We start from the raw sequence: 20,223 nt of genomic DNA, 5'->3' as shown, positions 1-20,223 counted from the left end.
TTGAATTATTCTAAGAGGCCGAGGGACTCAGCAAAAGTGCTGAGAATTTCCGTTTGGTTGACGGTCATGGTTCAATATCAAAGTCCACCCCACACGAGTCTGACCAGTGGGTCAGAGGTCACTTTATACCCGTATGGTCCACTTCGGTCAATGTCCTCCTCGCCGAATCAATGTATATATTTCAGATCAACAGTATTCTGGGGCCTTCTTCCCTCTTTTCTCCTGTTTGCCAAAATGATATTTGAAAATAAATGAAGTCCATGATTGAAATCGCTTGAACTGTAATTAAAAATAAGGATCAAATGTACAAAATTAAACTTAGGCGGTAAATCCTGAAGTGATTAGTTACATGAAAGGCCAACAGATGGCAGCACGTCCTTGTCCAACAATTCTCGCTATTTTGAGGAAATATTATTGTGTATTTCTGGCGAAAAGACCACAAACTCCTCCAAAAATCATCCATATCCATAATAAAATAGCAACAACGAAAACATTTTTCATCACTTTCCACTTTTTTATTTACATTTAATCCGATATTTTGTAAATAAAATCACTATTTAGAAATTTACAACAATTTAAAGCACATATCATTCTTAAATATCATCTTAAGTCATAGAAAAGAACGAATAGAATCTTTTCGTTCTGTTCAAAAGTTCAGGAAAAAATATACGAAGAAATTGAACAGAAAATTTTACCGTGCAACAAATTCTATCAATACTTGCATTAGCACAAAACTTGTTTTAGAACCATTTCATTCGAGTTGGAACCATTTCAACAAACCCTAAATATATACTTTTTAACCAATTAAGATTTCAGAACCTAATAAGATTTTTTCGCATAAGATATTTCACATAAGATTCTTTCACAAAAAAATTATTTCTAAGATTCTGTAGGTGACTCAGAACTGGATGAATAGCAATTCTAAGTTAGGCCTGGAACCGCGACGCGGTGTGGAACACAGTCTAAAAGATGTCTCTGTAAATATCTCATAATGAGCATTAGCGTCTAAACTACTGAATATACCGTGCTGCCCCCTGTAGTATAGCGTGGAAGGAACACAGTCTATAGATGTCTCTGTAAATATCTCATGATCATCGTCTCATAATGAGCGTTCGCGTCTAAACTCCGTATCCCGTGGCGTTCGTTCGGATAAACCTGTAACCAATAAATATTTCAGATTAGAATTACAGTTTGTGGCCGATCGACAGGGTATCCGGGAGGGTCCGCACCCCAACCTTTAAAGTTTGAGGTCCCTATAAAATGCATCCTCAAATATTCCGCACTGAATATTTTCTGAAGATGGATATGAATTGAGGTTGAAAAGCTTCAGGGCTGAATTTCATAGATGTGGAAGAAACTTAGCTCCTGGGAATATTTTGAAATTTGTTCAGTTATAACCATGGTTTCTCATTGTTACTACATTGTTAAACTTTTATGAGATATATCAAAATCTTGTTATGGCAATTTGCTATCTTACCAATTCTAGAAGATCTATAATTCATTGTGCATGCGAACAACAACGAAATTGCAGAAAGCTTAGACAAAGACCCTAAATTTCTAGATGTCACACCCTCTCCTCCCTCATCCCCCTCCTCCCTCCTCCTCTCCTCCCTCACCCCTCCTCCCTCACCCCCTCCTCCCTCACCCCCTCTTCCCTCTGTTACTCACCTGTAAGTCGTATGGTTTGCACGCTTTAATCAAAGCCGTTATCAATAAATTCGTGTGTTGAAAATGTACGTTTTCATCGATCAAACCGTGAACTATTAACAATCGATTCTCCCTGAAACACATAAACATGAAACACCGTGAACTATTAACAAACGATTCTCCCTGAAACACATAAACATGAAACACCGGGAACTATCAACAATCGATTCTCCCTGAAACACATAAACATGAAACACCGTGAACTATCAACAATCGATTCTCCCTGAAACACATAAACATGAAACACCATCAACAAACACAATTACACTGAAGATCGAAGGGATTTCTAGGACTCATAGGAAAAAGTACAGTATAAAACCAACTCATCAAAGTCCAAACTCCTAAATTGACTTTAGTAGTGAATTGATAAAGAATTGAAATCAATTTTAGAGCTGAACTGCATTACTATACCCAGCAAATTCTAAAATTAGGTCTCTTCAAGTTACTGAAATGTTTCAGTTATTGAGTTAATGAGTCTATGAAGGATCTTTACAATGAGATCGTCTCTCGAAGCAGCAGGAGAGGACGATTTGATTGCAAGTTGAGGCAAATACCTAGAGGGGGCGCTGGGGTATATAATACATACTCATCTGGGAATTTGTTCAAGTAATTCAGTACTGATCCGTTTTTGTAGCCTTCCGCGTTTTCATGAGGTGTCGACATATACCGTTCTGTGTACCCGGTGTCATATAGACCCCACGACGTCACCGGCGCACCCGCTATCGCCACCTATAAATAATCAATACAACTAAAATCACTATCGGTGAATTGGAATCAGATTTACTAACAGCATTAATGTAATCATTTTCTGATGTCGAAATTTCACAATTTCATGATTTTGACTTTTTCGAGAATCATTTTTAGCTTAAAGATATCGTTTTGACCGTAGATTAAAAAAAACATCTTTTTACCCGAAAAATATCTTTTTTTTACCTCAAAAATATCATTTTTACCTTAAAAACATCTGGTCTTTGGACGAGTCCCATCAGCGATAGGTAACCACCTGAAATATCAATATATCAGATTTTGATAAATCAATATTTTGAGATATCGAGAGATCGGTTGTATCAATGTATTTTACTGACCGTAAGACCAGCCGTGGATCGCTACTCGTGATAAATCAATGTAATTCACTTGTGACGCAATCCACTGTAAACCTTCAACTTGATCCTCTATTTCAACTTGACCCTTGAATAAACCACAACAATAAACAGTTCTTACGGATCCACAATTCACTGATATTTCTCTGACCCTTACGACCAAAATTCCCTGATTAAATCATAGAATATCCTCAGTGAGGGCTGTTGTTTTTTATCAAGAGGTTCCTTGTGTCATTTGTCAACAGCAAGAACAAGACACCAAAAATTCCCCGACTTTTTCAAGAAATGAGCCTCAGAATTTGCTGATTAAGTCTGCATGGAGAAATAAATCTGGATTTCCCCGACCTGAAAGAACCCTGACAAGAAACGACTAATTCTTGAGAAAAACTGACAAAACCTTTCCTAATTCGATTTTTGATTATTTATTCGCTCACCATTTTCCGATTGATGACGCTTTCAAACTGTAAACCACGATTGATCGAACCTCGACTGTCGACAACAACAACCACGTAACCTAGCGATGCCATCGTGTGCAGACGCAGAAATCTATAAATAGAATAAATGATGTCATAGGGGGATTCATGGAGGGAGACATCAAATTCTAGAAGTATTGATATCAACATATCAGTTTGATGATGTCATATGGGGGATTCATAGAAGCAGACATCACATTCTAGAAGTATTGATATCAACATATCAGTTTGATGATGTCATAGGGGGATTCATAGAAGCAGACATCACTTTCTAGAAGTATTGATATCACCATATCAGTTTGATGATGTCATAGGGGGATTCATAGAAGCAGACATCACTTTCTAGAAGTATTGATATCACCATATCAGTTTGATGATTTCATAATGGAATTCACGGAGGCAGACATTGTATATCAAGTATCCACTATTTAACGGTTTCGCGCGTGATGAGTCCGAGTAGATAGTCGTACGTATTTTATTGTTAACTCACCGAGCACCTTTATAAGCGTTGGTAACTAGTTGCACTTGTGGACCGCCGTACACGTAGAGCACCGTCGGATAACGGTGTCCCGGAATATAGTTATGAGGTTTATAGATCATTCCGTAAGCTTTGTGTCCAGCTTTACTCATATAATCAAACAACTCCGGCCCAACGTATTCCTGATTACCACCTGAAATATGAGTGAAAAACATTCATCTGATGGTCCATAGTAGAAAGACGTGTAGTCAATCTTTTTTGATTTTCTATCTGACCGAAAACCTATTCTGGGGTCAGTGGCTCAGAAGTTGGTTAGAGTTAACCAGTGGATAGTTGACATAGTGACAATTAAAGGAATTGTGACAGGTTTTTTTTTCAAACTTGATTTTATATATGTTTTAACTTGTCACAATTCCTTAAAAAGTTTATTGTTACTATGATATCTATCTGGGGCTGCAGTTGGTCAAAAGTTGGTTAAAGTTAACCAGTGGATAGTTGACAAAGTGACAATTAAAAGTTCATTGTTACTACGGTATTTATCCACTGGTTATGTTTAACCAACTTTTTAGGTACTGCAGCCTCTGGACTTAAGAAAATTAGCAGCATTGGTTTCTAAATCTTGTGTTCCTCGATTCTAATGTTGGATACCCGTTATAATTGGTACTAAAGGTTTGAACCTAGTCCAGAAAGACTATAGCCCCCCTTTCCAAAAACTAGTCCGAAAACTAGACTCCTGGGTCCAGTTCTACAGTTGTGAGTTAAGATTTGAATCTGAGTTAACTGATTGAAAATGAACTAACTTTAACCCAGAGTTACCGTAACTCTAACTCACAACTGTGGAACCGGGTCCTTGTGATAAAATAGCTGAGTCACTGTGATACAGACAGACGACTTACCGGGTGGTTCTAACAAACAAGCGACGACTTGCGAGATGATCTGAGATCGACCGAGATGTTCAACGCGATAAATATGACTTTGTGGACTAGATGTAATACTACTGTAAACACTGACAAACATGGTACAATCCTAGAAATATAAATCATGAAATATACTTTAAAACTACAGCGCAGGGTCTCAGTTCTTAATCAAAAGACTTGAGTCTATAAGTGATCTAAAATCTTGAGACTGGTCTTAAGTTGTTAGATTGGATATAGAACCATAATGAGCTTAGACTGGTCTTAAGTTGTTAGATTGGCAATAGAACTAAAATGAGCTGAGACTGGTCTTCAGTTGTTACATTGGTTATAGAACTAAAATGAGCTTAGACTGGTCTTCAGTTGTTTCATTGGTTATAAAACCAAAATGAGCTTAGACTGGTCTTGGAGTGTAAGCCGTGATTGCGGAACAGGCTGAAGATGACGAGTAATTACAAGCGACACCTGGTGGATGCTCACTTGCCGTAGTAGCATTTTCTCCCGCTCACCTGATTCATAGAACACGAATGTGAAAACCCGATCTGAGTTAGTCGTTGTATTAAACCCGGTTTATCGTAGCTCGTAACATATCTGTCAAATACAACAAAATATCAATAACATCTCATCACATCCAGTAAAAAATCAATTCTTGAGTCTCAATTCGATTTTGGTACCAGCAGTCATAAAATCTAAAATTTTTTCAGAGGTTTTGACCCACCCCGATTCTAAATTCCTGAATCTGTCCAATAGACGTATCATTTGGATAAGTCATGAGCTAGTTTCCCTGTACGATGTATAATCAAGTTTTTTCCTAATCAAGTCTTTTCCGATGAAAAAAAAAACTCACAAATGTGTTTCCAACGGTGAATCTTTGAGGCCGATGAAATAGACTAGATTTCGTTGTTCGTCGACCCATATCTGAAATCAGAGAGAATAACCGCGAAAATAACAAACCAGCGAAATTATCATCATTCACGCCCTGAACTTAATCCTAGATGGTTCATTCGTACCTGTTTCCCTATCACCTCCCAGTCTCCCGTTGTCAAGGCGACTTCTTCTATCACAGAATCATCCACTTTATCGTCATCCGCCGTTGCTGAATCGGTCTCCATGGATACGGGATATCGTTGTTGTTGTTGTTCCCAGGCGATGAGTTTCGAGGTGACGCGGTATAAGTGTCGGTAACCGGTTTGTTCGCTGATCCACAGAAATGAGATCTCGTTATCGTTGCCTATCGATAATACGTGGAATATATCGTGTACCTGAAAATATAACACAGTGAAACATAGGGGGCGCCGCCAGTTCACAGACGGGTGTTGATAAAAGAATTCTGTGCATTGATGAGACAAATAATGGCAAAATTCAGAATTTCTTTATTTCATTGCCTCAGAAGAGTACCACCTAGTGTTAGGTAAATTGAAAGTTAGGAGATGGATGAAATAGAACATACACTTAAAAGTGTAATTATCTTTTCTTGAAGTAAATTTTGCGTTGGGTGAGGGGAATGCTTTAAAACAAGGCGGAGCCAGGAAAAGTTGTAAGTTGTGACTCCTGGGGCTGCAGTTGCTCAAAGGTTGGTTAGAGTTAACCAGTTGATAGTTGACATAATGACAATTAAAAGTTCATTGTAACTATGGTATCTATCCACCGGTTATCTTAAACCAACCTTTCAGCAACCGACCCCTGACAAAGGTACGGACTGTTGACTTACGTTGATCCAAATGTCCGATGTTTCACGTTTAACGATATAAATCGGTTCCGCTTCGCATTGTTGTTGTTGTTGTTGTTGCCGCGACGACGGTACGACGGTTTCCGTAGCTACGAATGACGTCAGCGGAATCAACACGAGCGTCAACGACTTCTGAGCTCGATCCAACAGCTGCGCCCAAACACTGAAAATATACAGCGCCATCTATCAACGACTACACGTACTGAATGATTTCTAGGTAAGCAATGCTCTGCAGCTGTTAGGGGCGGTTTCGAAAAGGAGCACTAGGAGCACGTGCGGTCCTGCCCTCGCAATATATTCTGCCGTGCACATTTGAAAATATGAAGGCAGTTGATTTCAGGGCGCTTTCTCCACACGCAACTAATAAGACTGCAGTTCACGGCACAGAATTGCTTATGCTCATGAAGGTCGCTCAGGTGTCTAGAATGAAAATACAATGGAATTTCTAAAATTTTTTTCCGACTTCTGATTTGGCTCGGCGCTTGCTCTCTGCGTGGAAACCTTCCGTTTTTCATTTTTCACAGTGAAAAATTCCCTTTTCATTTCTTTGCATTCCTGAAGAAGTCTTTCCCTTGGTCCCGCGCTTAGCTGTGCCGTGTAAAAGGTGTTTAAAACACGATTAAATTTGACCGGTAATTTCACCCGGGGGTTCACTTCTAACGACACGTCGATCAGATATTGTTGATATCGTCGTGACAACACCGATAATGATGAATATGGTTTTACGTAATAAATCATAACGATGTAAGATAACCAGTCTGCTCTATCTCGGAATAATTCCAGAAATTATCCTCACCATTTTTCAAGCTCTCTATAGTAGTAAATAAGGGACGGAGGCAGATATGTCATACTATGATAGGGGCTAATTGCTTGAACTATATTAATAGACACTTCACGGTATGAGACTAATAAAATTTACGACCCTGTCTGACCTATAATCGGAGTATATATTACACTTCATATGGAGCAAAATAAACAGCGCTTACAGCCTTCATCTAGAGAGATCTGTTCTGATATATTTAGCTACAACCCTGTTGGCTCCATCTAGCGACCGATTAAGGCACTACACAAATTCTAGCAACACGTCTTACACGTGTCGATCGTGGAATATTCAAAACAATGGATAAATCTTCGTAAAAATTTGACTTCGCTCGGTTTTTCGTCGCTTTAAAACTGTTTAATAGATGCTGTAGGATTCTTAACATTTACGTGATAATTATCGTGTAGAAACACCAGTCAAACTGGAGTATATATTATGTTATATATGAATTCTCGTAACGAGCCACCGTCACCTGTGTTACGTACAATCTTACGTATTTTTTTTGAGCTCCGCAAAGGAGAACCAGCTAACCGAATATAAGACAACCAAATCATGAACGCTAAAGCCTAGCGCACATCGACACTGCGATTGGAGACAACTAGTTGCCAGGCAGTTTTCGGCGCATGAGAGCAACTGGCTGGATACAATCAGTTGCTCGAATTTGTCGATGTGAGCGAGCTTACGACTGGTTAGCGTCTATCTCCAGTTCCACCCAGTTGCTCATGTTCTACTTTTGAGCAACTAGTTGTACTCAGTTGCTCTCATATCCGTCGATGTGAGCGCTCCATAATCAACAACACATGGTTGTAACTGACTAAAACAAAGCTATTTGTCACGTGACTTGTGATGCCCTCAAGAATATTTGCTAAACCACATCTCAGTTGCTGTCGATGTGTGCGCTATGGACCTAGCGACCGGCATGAGCCACGCAGTTGCTGGTTTTTACTAAATTTTCGATGTGCGCGGGGTACTCGCTCACTAGCAACTAGTTGTCTCCAGTCGCTTTGTCGATGTGCGCTAGGCTTAACACTTTCTAACTCAACCTCACACGATGGTATGAAACAATCTAGGTGCCTATTCACCTACCGTAACCTTGCCCCCTTGAGCTTTGCGATATACTGTTGATGAACTGCCACCTGGTGACCAATTCAGTTACTACACCTAACGATTGTGGAATATTTGAAAGAAAGTTTAAATGTATTTCAACTAGTCAACTAATCAATAGAACTAAAGAGAATTCTGCTTTGGGACGCAAGTCATAACTCAAATTTGGAATAAGAAAAAAAGTTGCTGCTCATGAGCTTATCCAAATATCCAGACCCTGACCTCCCGCCCGGTAGGGATTCGAATCATCCAAGACATTAACTATTACGATTACTACAAAAAAGAAATCCAGACCAAATTTTCTAAATTCTAACTAAAAATTCTAACCAAATTTTGAGGGATATTTCTAACAATGGATTTTTCATAACAAAATATGATGCTGGCTTTTTCCATATTTGAATTCTATGCTTTTTCGTGTCAAAATAATTCTGAAAATCAGTGCCACCTGTTGACAGAATACAGTACTAAATAAATTTTTGGAACAATGGGATAGAAAAGTTTCCATTTGTTTCCGGAGGGGTCGAGGAATGGCCCGGACAGGCATTTCTAAACGGGTAGCAATTCGTGAAGTGTTTCACAACTGACAAATGGTTCGAATTCGCGTTGAAACGACTGATTACCTCGAAAATAAAACACCATTCAAAAAGACGTTTATTTCCGCTTATAAATAATTCTTAAGACCCTTTTCTGAGCAGCTAAATTTGAAGCTCAAAACATGTTCTATGATTGAATTTTTGAGCTCTCCGCAAAATGGAGAGTTCATAATATACAAACAAGATAAGCCCACACTGGAGAATTGAATCCTCATTTAGTCATACAGGCAGAGACATCTGGTGGTCATATATAGACTCTCCTGATTTATTTCTAGGTATCAACTGTTATATTGAATAAAATAAATAATGGGGACAATCCCTATCTTAAGATCGAAAAGATCATTTTTGCAAGTAGGATTTATTTTCGGGCTGTCTCAGAGATCGGCGCACACGTAAATAATTCCAACTTAATTTCAGTAATCGCTCTATGGGAATAGTAATGACACCTAAAAGCACATGTTTGTCGAATTCGATCAAAACAGTTCCAAGATACAAAGGGGAAATCGGTCGATATTGGTTCAATCGTATTATCTTGATATAATCACAAATACGAATATATGAATATTTACTAGGGAAAGACACGCGGAGACATCTGGTGATCAATTACGGTACCGAATCGATCGCTGAAACATCCTGAACACGTGTTTATCGCAAAGTATTTTGAAGAAATCAAAACATACCGAAGTTGATATCACTTCAAATGTATCGAATTTATATCAATGAATTCTAGTTAGATATATGTGAACTGCTCACAAAACACCGGCCAAAATACAGCTATATTTATTCATAAAATTCTCAACTCTATTTGTGTAACAAAGATTTCTTTCTTCATATCGAAAATGAAATAATTTTTGTCAATCCCGAGAGGAGGGTAAAACAAGACGTGATTAATATCTACAACAATAAACAAACCATTATTCTCTAAATCAATAGACTTGAGGTAGGTGTCACGAGCAGAAGATTCTAGATTTGAGTATGACTAAAAATTCATATGAATTTTTGGTTTGACACAAGCACAACTGTTTTAGCAAATTCTGATGAATTCCCCTTAGAAAATATCGCCTTAAAAAAGGACTAATTTTTTCGCTATAAATTCTAGACAACTGTTTAACATTAAATGATTTGTTCTATTCATTTGACTTCCATTTTGGGAGCTCCCAACAATCAGTTTGTCGAACATAAAAGAAATGACACACAGAGACATCTGGTTGCAAATAATAAAACTATAGCAATCTCTGTATCATCCTTTGTAGGTGTTAACTGCAAAATTTCTAAAAAGAATTTGAAACATCTTCTGAAATCGGCGACTAAACTGGAATTTGAGAATGCTTTAAATGTTTGAAATTGATATCGATGAATTCAAGTCAGTTATATGTGAGACCTCCAGTAAACACCAGTCAAAATACAACTACATTGAAATGATAACTACACAAGTGTCTCCCAGTCACCTCAATAAAAATATTAACTTCTTAAATCAATTTTTGCCTCTCCCATGCGGAGGGTACCACTAAATACAATATTCAGAACAGCATTGCTTCCAACATGCAAAGGAGATGCCATTGAGTGGAAATCTGCTCGCACCACCCACGTCAACCATACCTATAGGCAGGCTCAGTGGATACTGCCTGGGCCCAGTTTCACAAAAAATGTAAACTCAAATTTTTGATGTTATTTCTATTGGTTACTTCATGTTTTCAACGAGGACAATTCAAACTTAAAACTGTTATAGGCTTTAACTTTTTCGTGAAACTGGGTCCATGAGTGACCTCACCGGTCAGCTCCCAGTTCTGTATTCAGCTGACCTCAGAAAATTCAACTCAGATATATGTGAAACCCCCAAAAAACACCAGCCCAAATACCGCTACATTTATTCATAAATGCTAAGTCTTTTATCAATTTAAAAATATTTCTTCATTGGAAATAAACCTCCGTCTCTGCCGCGGGGAGGGTACTCTAAACTAATATCTACAAAAACATAATATCTATAGAGAGGAACTGAAATACATTTCCTGAAAATCGCCATTACAATTACAGATTTGTGGAATACCCATTCATTAAGTCGCTTTATCATTTAGTTTGACTCCGATGTTGGTTTCCGTGAACTGTACAGTTCTATCCTAAGACTCGTACAGTAGCCTGGGGGTTAACCGCGTTTAGAATGAATGAGATGAGTAGTACTATCTATAGGTTAACCGGGTTTAGAATGAATGAGATGAGTAGTACTATCTATAGGTTAACCGGGTTTAGAATGAACTAGATGAGTAGTACTATTTATAGGTTAACCGGGTTTAGAATGAATGAGATGAGTAGTACTATCTATAGGTTAACAGGGTTTAGAATGAATAAGTAGTACTATCTATAGGTTAACCGGGTTTAGAATGAATGAGATGAGTAGTACTATCTATAGGTTAACCGGGTTTAGAATGAATGAGATGAGTAGTACTATCTATAGGTTAACCGGGTTTAGAATGAATGAGATGAGTAGTACTATCTATAGGTTAACCGGGTTTAGAATGAATGAGATGAGTAGTACTATCTATAGGTTAACCGGGTTTAGAATGAATGAGATGAGTAGTACTATTTATAGGTTAACCGGGTTTAGAATGAATGAGATGAGTAGTACTATCTATAGGTTAACCGGGTTTAGAATGGATGAGATGAGTAGTACTATCTATAGGTTAACCGGGTTTAGAATAAATGAGATGAGTAGTACTATCTATAGGTTAACCGGGTTTAGAATGGATGAGATGAGTAGTACTATCTATAGGTTAACCGGGTTTAGAATGGATGAGATGAGTAGTACTATCTATAGGTTAACCGGGTTTAGAATGAATTAGATGAGTAGTACTATCTATAGGTTAACCGGGTTTAGAATGAATGAGATGAGTAGTACTATCTATAGGTTAACCGGGTTTAGAATGAATTAGATGAGTAGTACTATCTATAGGTTAACCGGGTTTAGAATGGATGAGATGAGTAGTACTATCTATAGGTTAACCGGGTTTAGAATAAATGAGATGAGTAGTACTATCTATAGGTTAACCGGGTTTAGAATGGATGAGATGAGTAGTACTATCTATAGGTTAACCGGGTTTAGAATGGATGAGATGAGTAGTACTATCTATAGGTTAACCGGGTTTAGAATGAATTAGATGAGTAGTACTATCTATAGGTTAACCGGGTTTAGAATGGATGAGATGAGTAGTACTATCTATAGGTTAACTATCTATTTGACGCACAAGCTTTCGCTACTAATGTATAGAAACTTCATCGGGTGAATGAGTGAAGTCAATAGAAAAACAACAGTATCTACAGGCTATATAGGCAGAGTGACTAAGTTCTATGCTACTGAGAATTTAAACGAAATATGTGAAACCCCTTAGAAAATAACCTCTGAAATACCCTCTGTCTCAGTCATTGATAACAGTCGGTATCGCATTTGATTTTTTAATGAGCTGTCCCTCGGTGGAAAATTGATATGGAAAAAAGAGACGTGGAGACATCTGGTGATCAGCGGTACTGCACCAATTGCTGAAACACCCTTTACACCTGTTTATCGCAAAATATCTAAAAACAATGGAAAGCATCTTCTAAAATTGGTGTCTAAACAGGATATGATATCAATTCATACATATCAAATTGAAATCAGACAATTCTAGTCGGATATGTGTCAAACCCCGGTGAACACCGACAAAAATAAACACCATTTTATGTATAAATAATATTCCTTCCAACGTAACTGCCTGTAAACTCAAAGACAAAAATTTTTTTCACAATTTTTGAGGGCCTTCAAAAGGCTGATTAAGGCTATACAAAGAACCATGCTGAACACGCAACTCTAATACCCGTCACATACTATCGAACTACACTGACTAGCATCTCAGTACAATAAGGCTCCTCGATGTATACTCAGGCACCAAACTTCCTATTCAGGGTACCAGGGGGTGCCCCCGGTATTGAGGTTCGAATCCCTGCCAAGGGAGGATTCACCTTAATATATGACTAACTTTTTTACTATAAATTCTAGACAACTGTTTAACATTAAATGATTCGTTCTATTCATTTGACTTCCATTTTGGGAGCTCCCAATAATCAGTTTGTCAAACATTAAAGAAATGACACAAAGAGACATCTGGTGGCAAGTAATAATACTACAGCAATCTCTGTCACATCCTTTGTAGGTGTTAACTGCAAAATCTCTAAAAAGAAATTGAAACATCTTCTGAAATTGGCGACTAAACTGGAATTTGGGCACCGTTTAAATGTTTGAAATTGATATCGATGAATTCTAGTCAGTTATATGTGAGAACCCCAGTGAATACCAGTCAAACACAAGTGTCACCACTCCAGCACAATTACAAATGAATTAAATTGAATTTTTGTAGAGTAGCCTGGTGTTAACCGAGTTTAGAATAAATGAGATGAGTAGTACTATCTATAGGTTAAATATCTATTTGACGCGCAAGCTTTCGCTATTAATGTGTAGAAGCTTCATCGGGTGAATGAGTGTAGTCAATAGAAAAACAACAGAATTTAAACGAAATATGTGAAACTCTATTGTGCAACAGCTATTGACAACAGCTGGTATCGCATTTCATTCCCTCAGTGGAAAGTTGATACGGAAAAGACACATATGGAGACATCTGGTGATCGACAGCGGCACTGCACCAATTGCTGAAACACCCTTTACACCTGTTGATCGCAAAATATCTTAAAACAATGAAAAACGTCTTCTAAAATTGGTGTCTAAACAGGATTTGCTATCAATTAAAACGTATTAAATTGATATCGGACAATTGTAGTCAGATACGTGTCAAACCACAATGAACACCGACTAAAATAAACACCATTCTTATGTATTAATTATATTCCTTTCAGTAAATCTGTCCGTAAAAACTGAAAATTCTCACAATCACGAGAGAGAATTATTCCTGTTATTTTTGAGAGCCTTCAATAGGCTTACTAAGGATGAAAATAGAAACATACCGTGGGAGTAACCCATATTCCTATCACACGCTATCAAACTATATATACTTACCAGCGGTAGATCCAGGATTCCATGGAGGGGGGCACACATCCAAATAAGGGGTGTGGGGGTCCTCCCCCAGATAATATTGTAAAGGCACGACCAGACTGTATGAAACGACGTAGATCTGCCGTAAAAAAGTGTTCGCAAACTACGACATGAGCTTAGGTATTTTCAGGGATTTTTCAAATGCTTGTCTTCGTTCTCACGAAAAGGTCAGTCCTTAAAAAAAATTAGCGAGGACTTTAGGGGGGGTGCACATGCCTCCTGTGCACCCCCCTGGATCCGCCGCTGCTGTCAAATACTATCAATACTACATATCAATCCTATGTATACTACCGAGCAAATTATCTTTTAACATAATACGATTAAACAGTCTTATCAGCTAGAAAACTATTTATTGGTTGTAGAGGATTTCAGTACTAGAAGTGCAATTGCCAAACTCTGCACCTCATCTCAACGAGTTATGATAGAAAAAGTCACCTGGGATTGAGTAGAGGAAACAGGCTTTGTGATACGTGTAACTGTGTCGAAGATGAACTGCACTTCATCTTAACGCAAAGTTAAATCTTAGAAAGAAATCTAATTCGGTATATTTTTGTAATTCTGGTATTGAACTTGGTATGTATATATTATTTTCTTTTTCTACTGTTTCGGTGTTCAATGACGATCATGTCATTTGATTATGATGAGTAACTAACTAACTAATTAACTACTAGCATAACAGAACAGCAAGGGTCATTGCTCTCTACTCAGGTACCTGACTTCCTATTCAGAGTACCAGGGGATGCCCCCGGTATTGAGGTTCGAATCCCTGCCGAGGGAGGATGCCCCTTAAAATAGGAGTAATTTTTTTACTATAAATTCTAGACACCTGTTTAACATTAAATGATTCGTTCTATTCATTTGATTTCCAATTTTGGGAGCTCCCAACAATCAGTTCGTCAAACATAAAAGAAATGACACACGGAGACATCTGGTGGCAAATAATAACACTATAGCAATCTCTGTCACATCCTTTGTAGGTGTTTACAGCAACATTTCTTTAAAACATTGAATCATCTTCTGAAATTGGCGACTAAACTGGAATTTGGGCACCGTTTAAATGTTTGAAATCGATATCGATGAATTCTAGTCAGTTATATGTGAGAACCCCCCGGAACACCGATCAAAATACAACTACATTGAAATCATAAATGTACAACTTTCTCAATCCCAGCACAATAAAAAATGAATTGAATTGAATTTTTGTCTCTCCCTCGTGGAGGGTATACACTAGATAATGTCCAGAACAGCCGTAGTATACTGGTTCCAAGAATTATCATTTCTACCCAACCTGTGGGAGAGGCTTACTCGCGAAGAATGACCTCACCGGTCACCTCCCAGTTGTGTATTAAACTGATATCACGGATCAATCAACAAACCCGCCCATATATGGCTACATTCATTCATAAATTTTTCGAATATTTCTTAAGTTGAAATAAACTTTCGTCTCTGCCGCGGGGAGGGTATTCTAACTAATGATTTTTTCTTGGGCTGTCCCTGAGTCCAACCCGCTCGTACCAGGGCCCCCAATTAATACCGGGGCACTGTATCCAGAATTCAAGCAGCTTGTACCAGGGGGTTCCCCGATTAGTATCGGGGCACTGTATCCAGAATTCAAGCAGCTCGTACCAGGGGGTTCCCCGATTAGTATCGGGGCACTGTATCCAGAATTCAAGCAGCTCATACCAGGGGGTTCCCCGATTAGTATCGGGGAACTGTATCCAGAATTCAAGCAGCTCGTTCCAGGGGGTCCCCCGATTAGTATCGGGGCACTGTATCCAGAATTCAAGCAGCTCGTACCAGGGGGTTCCCCGATTAGTATCGGGGCACTGTATCCAGAATTCAAGCAGCTCGTACCAGGGGGTTCCCCGATTAGTATCGGGGCACTGTATCCAGAATTCAGGCAGCTCGTTCCAGGGGGTTCCCCGATTAGTATCGGGCCGTCGTACTCACTATTTTCCATCCGGAGTCCAACCGGCTCGTACTAGATATTCCATCGAAGGTAACCGTGTTTTCAGCTCGACGCGGAGTCTCTTCTCGATCACGTTAACGACCTGCGATTCTTCGTTCAAATTGAACTCGACGATTCGTAAAACGCTTTCCGCGTTCGTAGTGCCTGAAAATTAATCAACGCTAAATTGTATTCATTTTCCCTTCGGAAAATAAATTAAGACTAAGACTTAACCCTTTCAGAGCTGACTAGTTAATACCCTATAGTGTTGGAGATAATTTGAAAATTTTTAAAAATTCCACCCTAGTGTGTTGAATAACGGGAATAGCACTATAGTGCGTCTACACCACGACGCGGTGTATCGTTAGTTGTCTGACAAGTGCTGCCATCTTTTAAGAGAGATAATTACTAATTTTTAAAGTTTTTTAAGTTTTTATCCTTTGCACGACAAAATTTGGTTTCTCATTCAGTAACTGCTTAATAATTGGGTAAAAACAAATCCAGATCCCAACTTTACAGATTTAGGCGTAGTTTAATCAACAACCTCAAGCTAGACAATAATTTCAAATTGCCTATTTCTCAAAATTGAAAGAGCTTCTAATTTTTTGCTAAAGTTAAAGGAGTTTCAAGCATCTTTGAAAGCATTTTCCGAAGCAGTGTTTAAGGAACCGTTAAGTCGTAAGGACCGTATTCTCAAGTTTAACAGGCTCTCAGAGTTGTTAAGGAACCGAGGGTCGTAAGGACCGTGTTTTACCAGCTCTTGGATATCGATACTCGTCGAATCCACACGCGCTCGTAGACGATGACATCGTTTGAATCACCATGACATCCGTTTCATCGACGCATTCGTATAGTATCCTGTAGGTATTATCGGTCGGCGGTTGCCACCAGTAACCGGTATAACGATCGAATTCTTCCTGCACGACGAACGACGGAACACCGGCGCTTACGACTAAACCGGCTTCATCATCTGTTAAATAGAATACACAGTACCGGTAATTCTCAATCAGATTCTACGCAAATCTCAAAACACGATCAGGGCCGAGTTTCACAAAAAGGTTTAATTCTTAAATTGATTTAATTTCTTCATTAATTCAGTTTATCTTAAATCGATTTAGGCTTTGATCCTTTTTGTGAAACTGGGTCCAGAGGATTGGACCCTTATTCGACAGGGTGGCGCCACTTTCAACCCATTTACAAATCCCTCTAATTTTTCCATGCGATTACACAATATTTCTTGCGTGAATCAGAGAAATTTCTAGATTCAAAATGTTACAATTCGTCAATTTTTCATCGAATCACGTTTTGATAAAGAAATGCGTGGGCAATAGCATTATCCAAATTCCACAAGTTTTCCAGGTTTTTTGGAACAATTTTTAGATTCCCGGTTTCCCTGATGATCACGTCAGTGGCGCTACGCTGCTAATCTGCTCACAGAGTCACTGGGTAACTCTTAACTCTCTTTTCATGTAAGCACGTTAAGCAATTTGGAATCTTACTTCTAGTCCGGTGAGATTTATTTCAACTCTTACCCGAGTAACTGAGTTTAGTTTTTAGTCCGATGAGATTTATTTCAACTCTTACCTGAGTTAGTGAGTTCAGTTTCTAGTCCGATGAGATTTATTTCAACTCTTACCGAGTTAATGAGTTTAGTTTCTAGTCTGGTGAGATTTATTTCAACTCTTACCTGAGTTAGTGAGTTCAGTTTCTAGTCCGGTGAGATTTATTTCAACTCTTACCCGAGTTAGTGAGTTTAGTTTCTAATCTGATCAGATTTATTTCAACTCTTACCTGAGTTAGTGAGTTAAGTTTCTAGTCCGATTAGATTTATTTCAACTCTTACCCGAGTTAGTGAGTTTAGTTTCTAGTCCGGTGAGATGATTCGTAACCCAGACGTCTTCTTCGTTAACGAACGCGATCAATGTCGGCATCGAGGGACAAAGTTTCGGATCCATCCTCGGTCCGCTTGTTTCGGTAGATTTCACCTCCGTCGGTAAAATCGGTTTCGTCGACATGAACCCCTGAAAAAAACAACAATCAAATATTGAGTACTGCGGTAACTAAGTCATTTCAACAGTTTAGATACAGCTAGTAGGGCCGGGCAGTAGTATCGTAGTCATGGCTTAGATTTAAGACTAGTTTAAGATCATCAAGGCTTACAACTTTGGTAGGAGAAATTTCACACGCTCAATTGTGTAAAGAGCTCCCGGAAATCCTGAAATATACCGCGTTTGCTAATATTTGATTATTATCATTGTTAAAAGTTGACCGGGCTGGTCGCCTATCTACCCTGTACATTACTTTTTTCAAAATCATGAACTGATTACAAATGTTTTGCTGCAAAACGGACCCGGACACTTAGGAGAAACAAGGTATCGATTTCATTTTGGCCTATCATTCGGGAAATGTTTGAAATTTGAAAAATTTCGTATTCAATAAACTCACTAATTCGGAACAGTCTGTAAACGTATAAAGCGAAGCAGACGCCGGGAACACGAACTGCCCGCTATCGAGGTCAAGGTCGTACGACGTAATACCGAAGTGACTCATACGTTTTCGTTCGCGCAGCAACTGTTCCTCTTTCGACAATTCGAGTTTGGCGTGAAACGCGTCTAGTAACGGTATCCACGGCGACAGACGCAGCGGCTCGGACGAGTCGGGCGTCGTCGGCGGTATATCGACGTACATCAAGGTCGTCTCGCGTGAGTTATCGGCTACGCCGAGCAGGTATAAACGAGTTGACGTCTCCGCGTACGACATACGGAACGTAAACTGATACGGAACCTGTTTCAAACTGTTCGATATTTGATATTGAGATTTACTCGCTAGTTTCACCATCTCGCACGTTTGTCGCCAGCCGTTCTGTTGAGTCGATAGCGTAGTTCTCGGTTTCGCCAGCGGTGGCGCCGACGTCTTCGAGTTCGTCTCCATCAAGTCGGTGAAAGGTTCGTCGACGATGTCCGATGCCATAGCAACAACAACAATACCTTGAAAAATGAGAAATATTCGGAATATTATTTGATTTCTGTTTCGCTCAGAGTTACTTAAGGTAGTAAAGTTTGTTGGCTCTGGAGGGCGCTGCAGTCTAAAACCTTTTCCACAAATCTGATGATTAATAGGAGCTTAATCATCAAACTGTCGAATTCAAGCCAGGCAGGGAGTTTAACAATCAGGGCCCAGTTTCACGAAAAAGTTTAAGCCCAAAACGGTTAAGTTTGAATTGACCCAGGGGTCAGTTGCTCAAAAGTTGGTTAAAGATAACCAGTGGATAGATACCATAGTAACAATGAATTTTCAATTGTCACTATGTCAACTATCCACTGGTTAACTCTTACCAAGCTTTGAGCAACTGGCCCCAGCCCAGAACCAGTTCTGAGTTAAAGTTAGTTCATTTTCAACGAGTCAGCTTAGCAGAGTCAAATCTTGACTCACATTAACTGTGGAACTGGGCCCTGGCAGTAAAGTTAATTGGTTAATCAAGCTTTCATAACCAGAATATGAATAAACTATTGACGATTAGAATTTTCCAAGACAAGTCCAGCATTCACACTGGGCTACATCAGATTGAAAAGATCATCTACTGTTATTTATATAAGGAATGCTCTTTTCATTCACAATTACAGGGGCTTATAGTTATAAGTTAGTCTATTCTCTGCTGGTACTTTGTCTTTGGACGGGCTTGTGTATCAAGAGACGGTACTGTTTCTGCCAGTACCGGGTTTCTTGATACACAAGCAAGCTGTAAAGATAATCTGCTAATCCAGTGTCTATGATATATGTCAATCGGTCGACATAGGATTAACGGATTATCGTTTGTTTTTGACAGTGCATAAAACTCTGATACGGGCGGCGGTTCTCTCTCCTCATTCACTGGATGAAGTGAATTTAATTAATTTGTATTTGATTAGGAAAAGGGAAATGTCAAAAAAATGATCGTGACATTTGTCACAATTCCAGATCGCGAATCGGTTTAAAGCGCCGATGAATTGTTTATATGATTCAATTCGAATTGGACAATGATTTCCATATTTCAGATTTACTCACCGGCTTCGATTCAGTTCTGATTTGCGAGTTTTACGGGTCTAAAAAATCAGCTGATCTTGAAAAACCGGAACGCGGCCATCAATCTGAAACCACCGTCTGATGGCGCCATCTACTCTGCCTGCTCAGAATTCAACCTCGTAAAATTGCACCCCCAGAACTCTTTTTAAAACGATATAACAAAAATATCGCATTAGGTCAGAAATTCGGAACGAACGAATTATTTTTTTTATCTTCAGATT

At 38.9% G+C, this 20,223-nt stretch overlaps 1 protein-coding gene across 1 annotated transcript; it reads right to left on the bottom strand.

Moving 5' to 3' along the window:
* Positions 1–512: 512 nt before the first annotated feature.
* LOC141913957 (dipeptidyl peptidase 9-like) lies at positions 513–20,070 on the bottom strand. Its single transcript, XM_074805189.1, has 17 exons — positions 19,985–20,070; positions 18,386–18,927; positions 17,784–17,961; positions 16,695–16,910; positions 15,943–16,105; positions 6,384–6,564; positions 5,683–5,934; positions 5,520–5,590; positions 5,182–5,263; positions 4,655–4,784; positions 3,771–3,951; positions 3,242–3,353; positions 2,793–2,895; positions 2,661–2,710; positions 2,294–2,436; positions 1,669–1,780; positions 513–1,155 (listed from the first exon to the last, which is right to left on the bottom strand). Exons 2-17 carry the CDS (start codon positions 18,908–18,910, stop codon positions 1,063–1,065), a joined length of 2,592 nt encoding a protein of 863 aa, XP_074661290.1. The 5' UTR covers positions 18,911–18,927; positions 19,985–20,070; the 3' UTR covers positions 513–1,062.
* Positions 20,071–20,223: the final 153 nt, after the last annotated feature.

This window comes from Tubulanus polymorphus, chromosome 12, assembly GCF_964204645.1.
Source record: "Tubulanus polymorphus chromosome 12, tnTubPoly1.2, whole genome shotgun sequence".
In the NCBI taxonomy this organism is placed as follows: domain Eukaryota; kingdom Metazoa; phylum Nemertea; class Palaeonemertea; order Tubulaniformes; family Tubulanidae; genus Tubulanus; species Tubulanus polymorphus.
The sequence above is the reverse complement of the archived record's forward strand: the minus strand, read 5'-3'. Positions and strand labels throughout refer to the sequence as shown.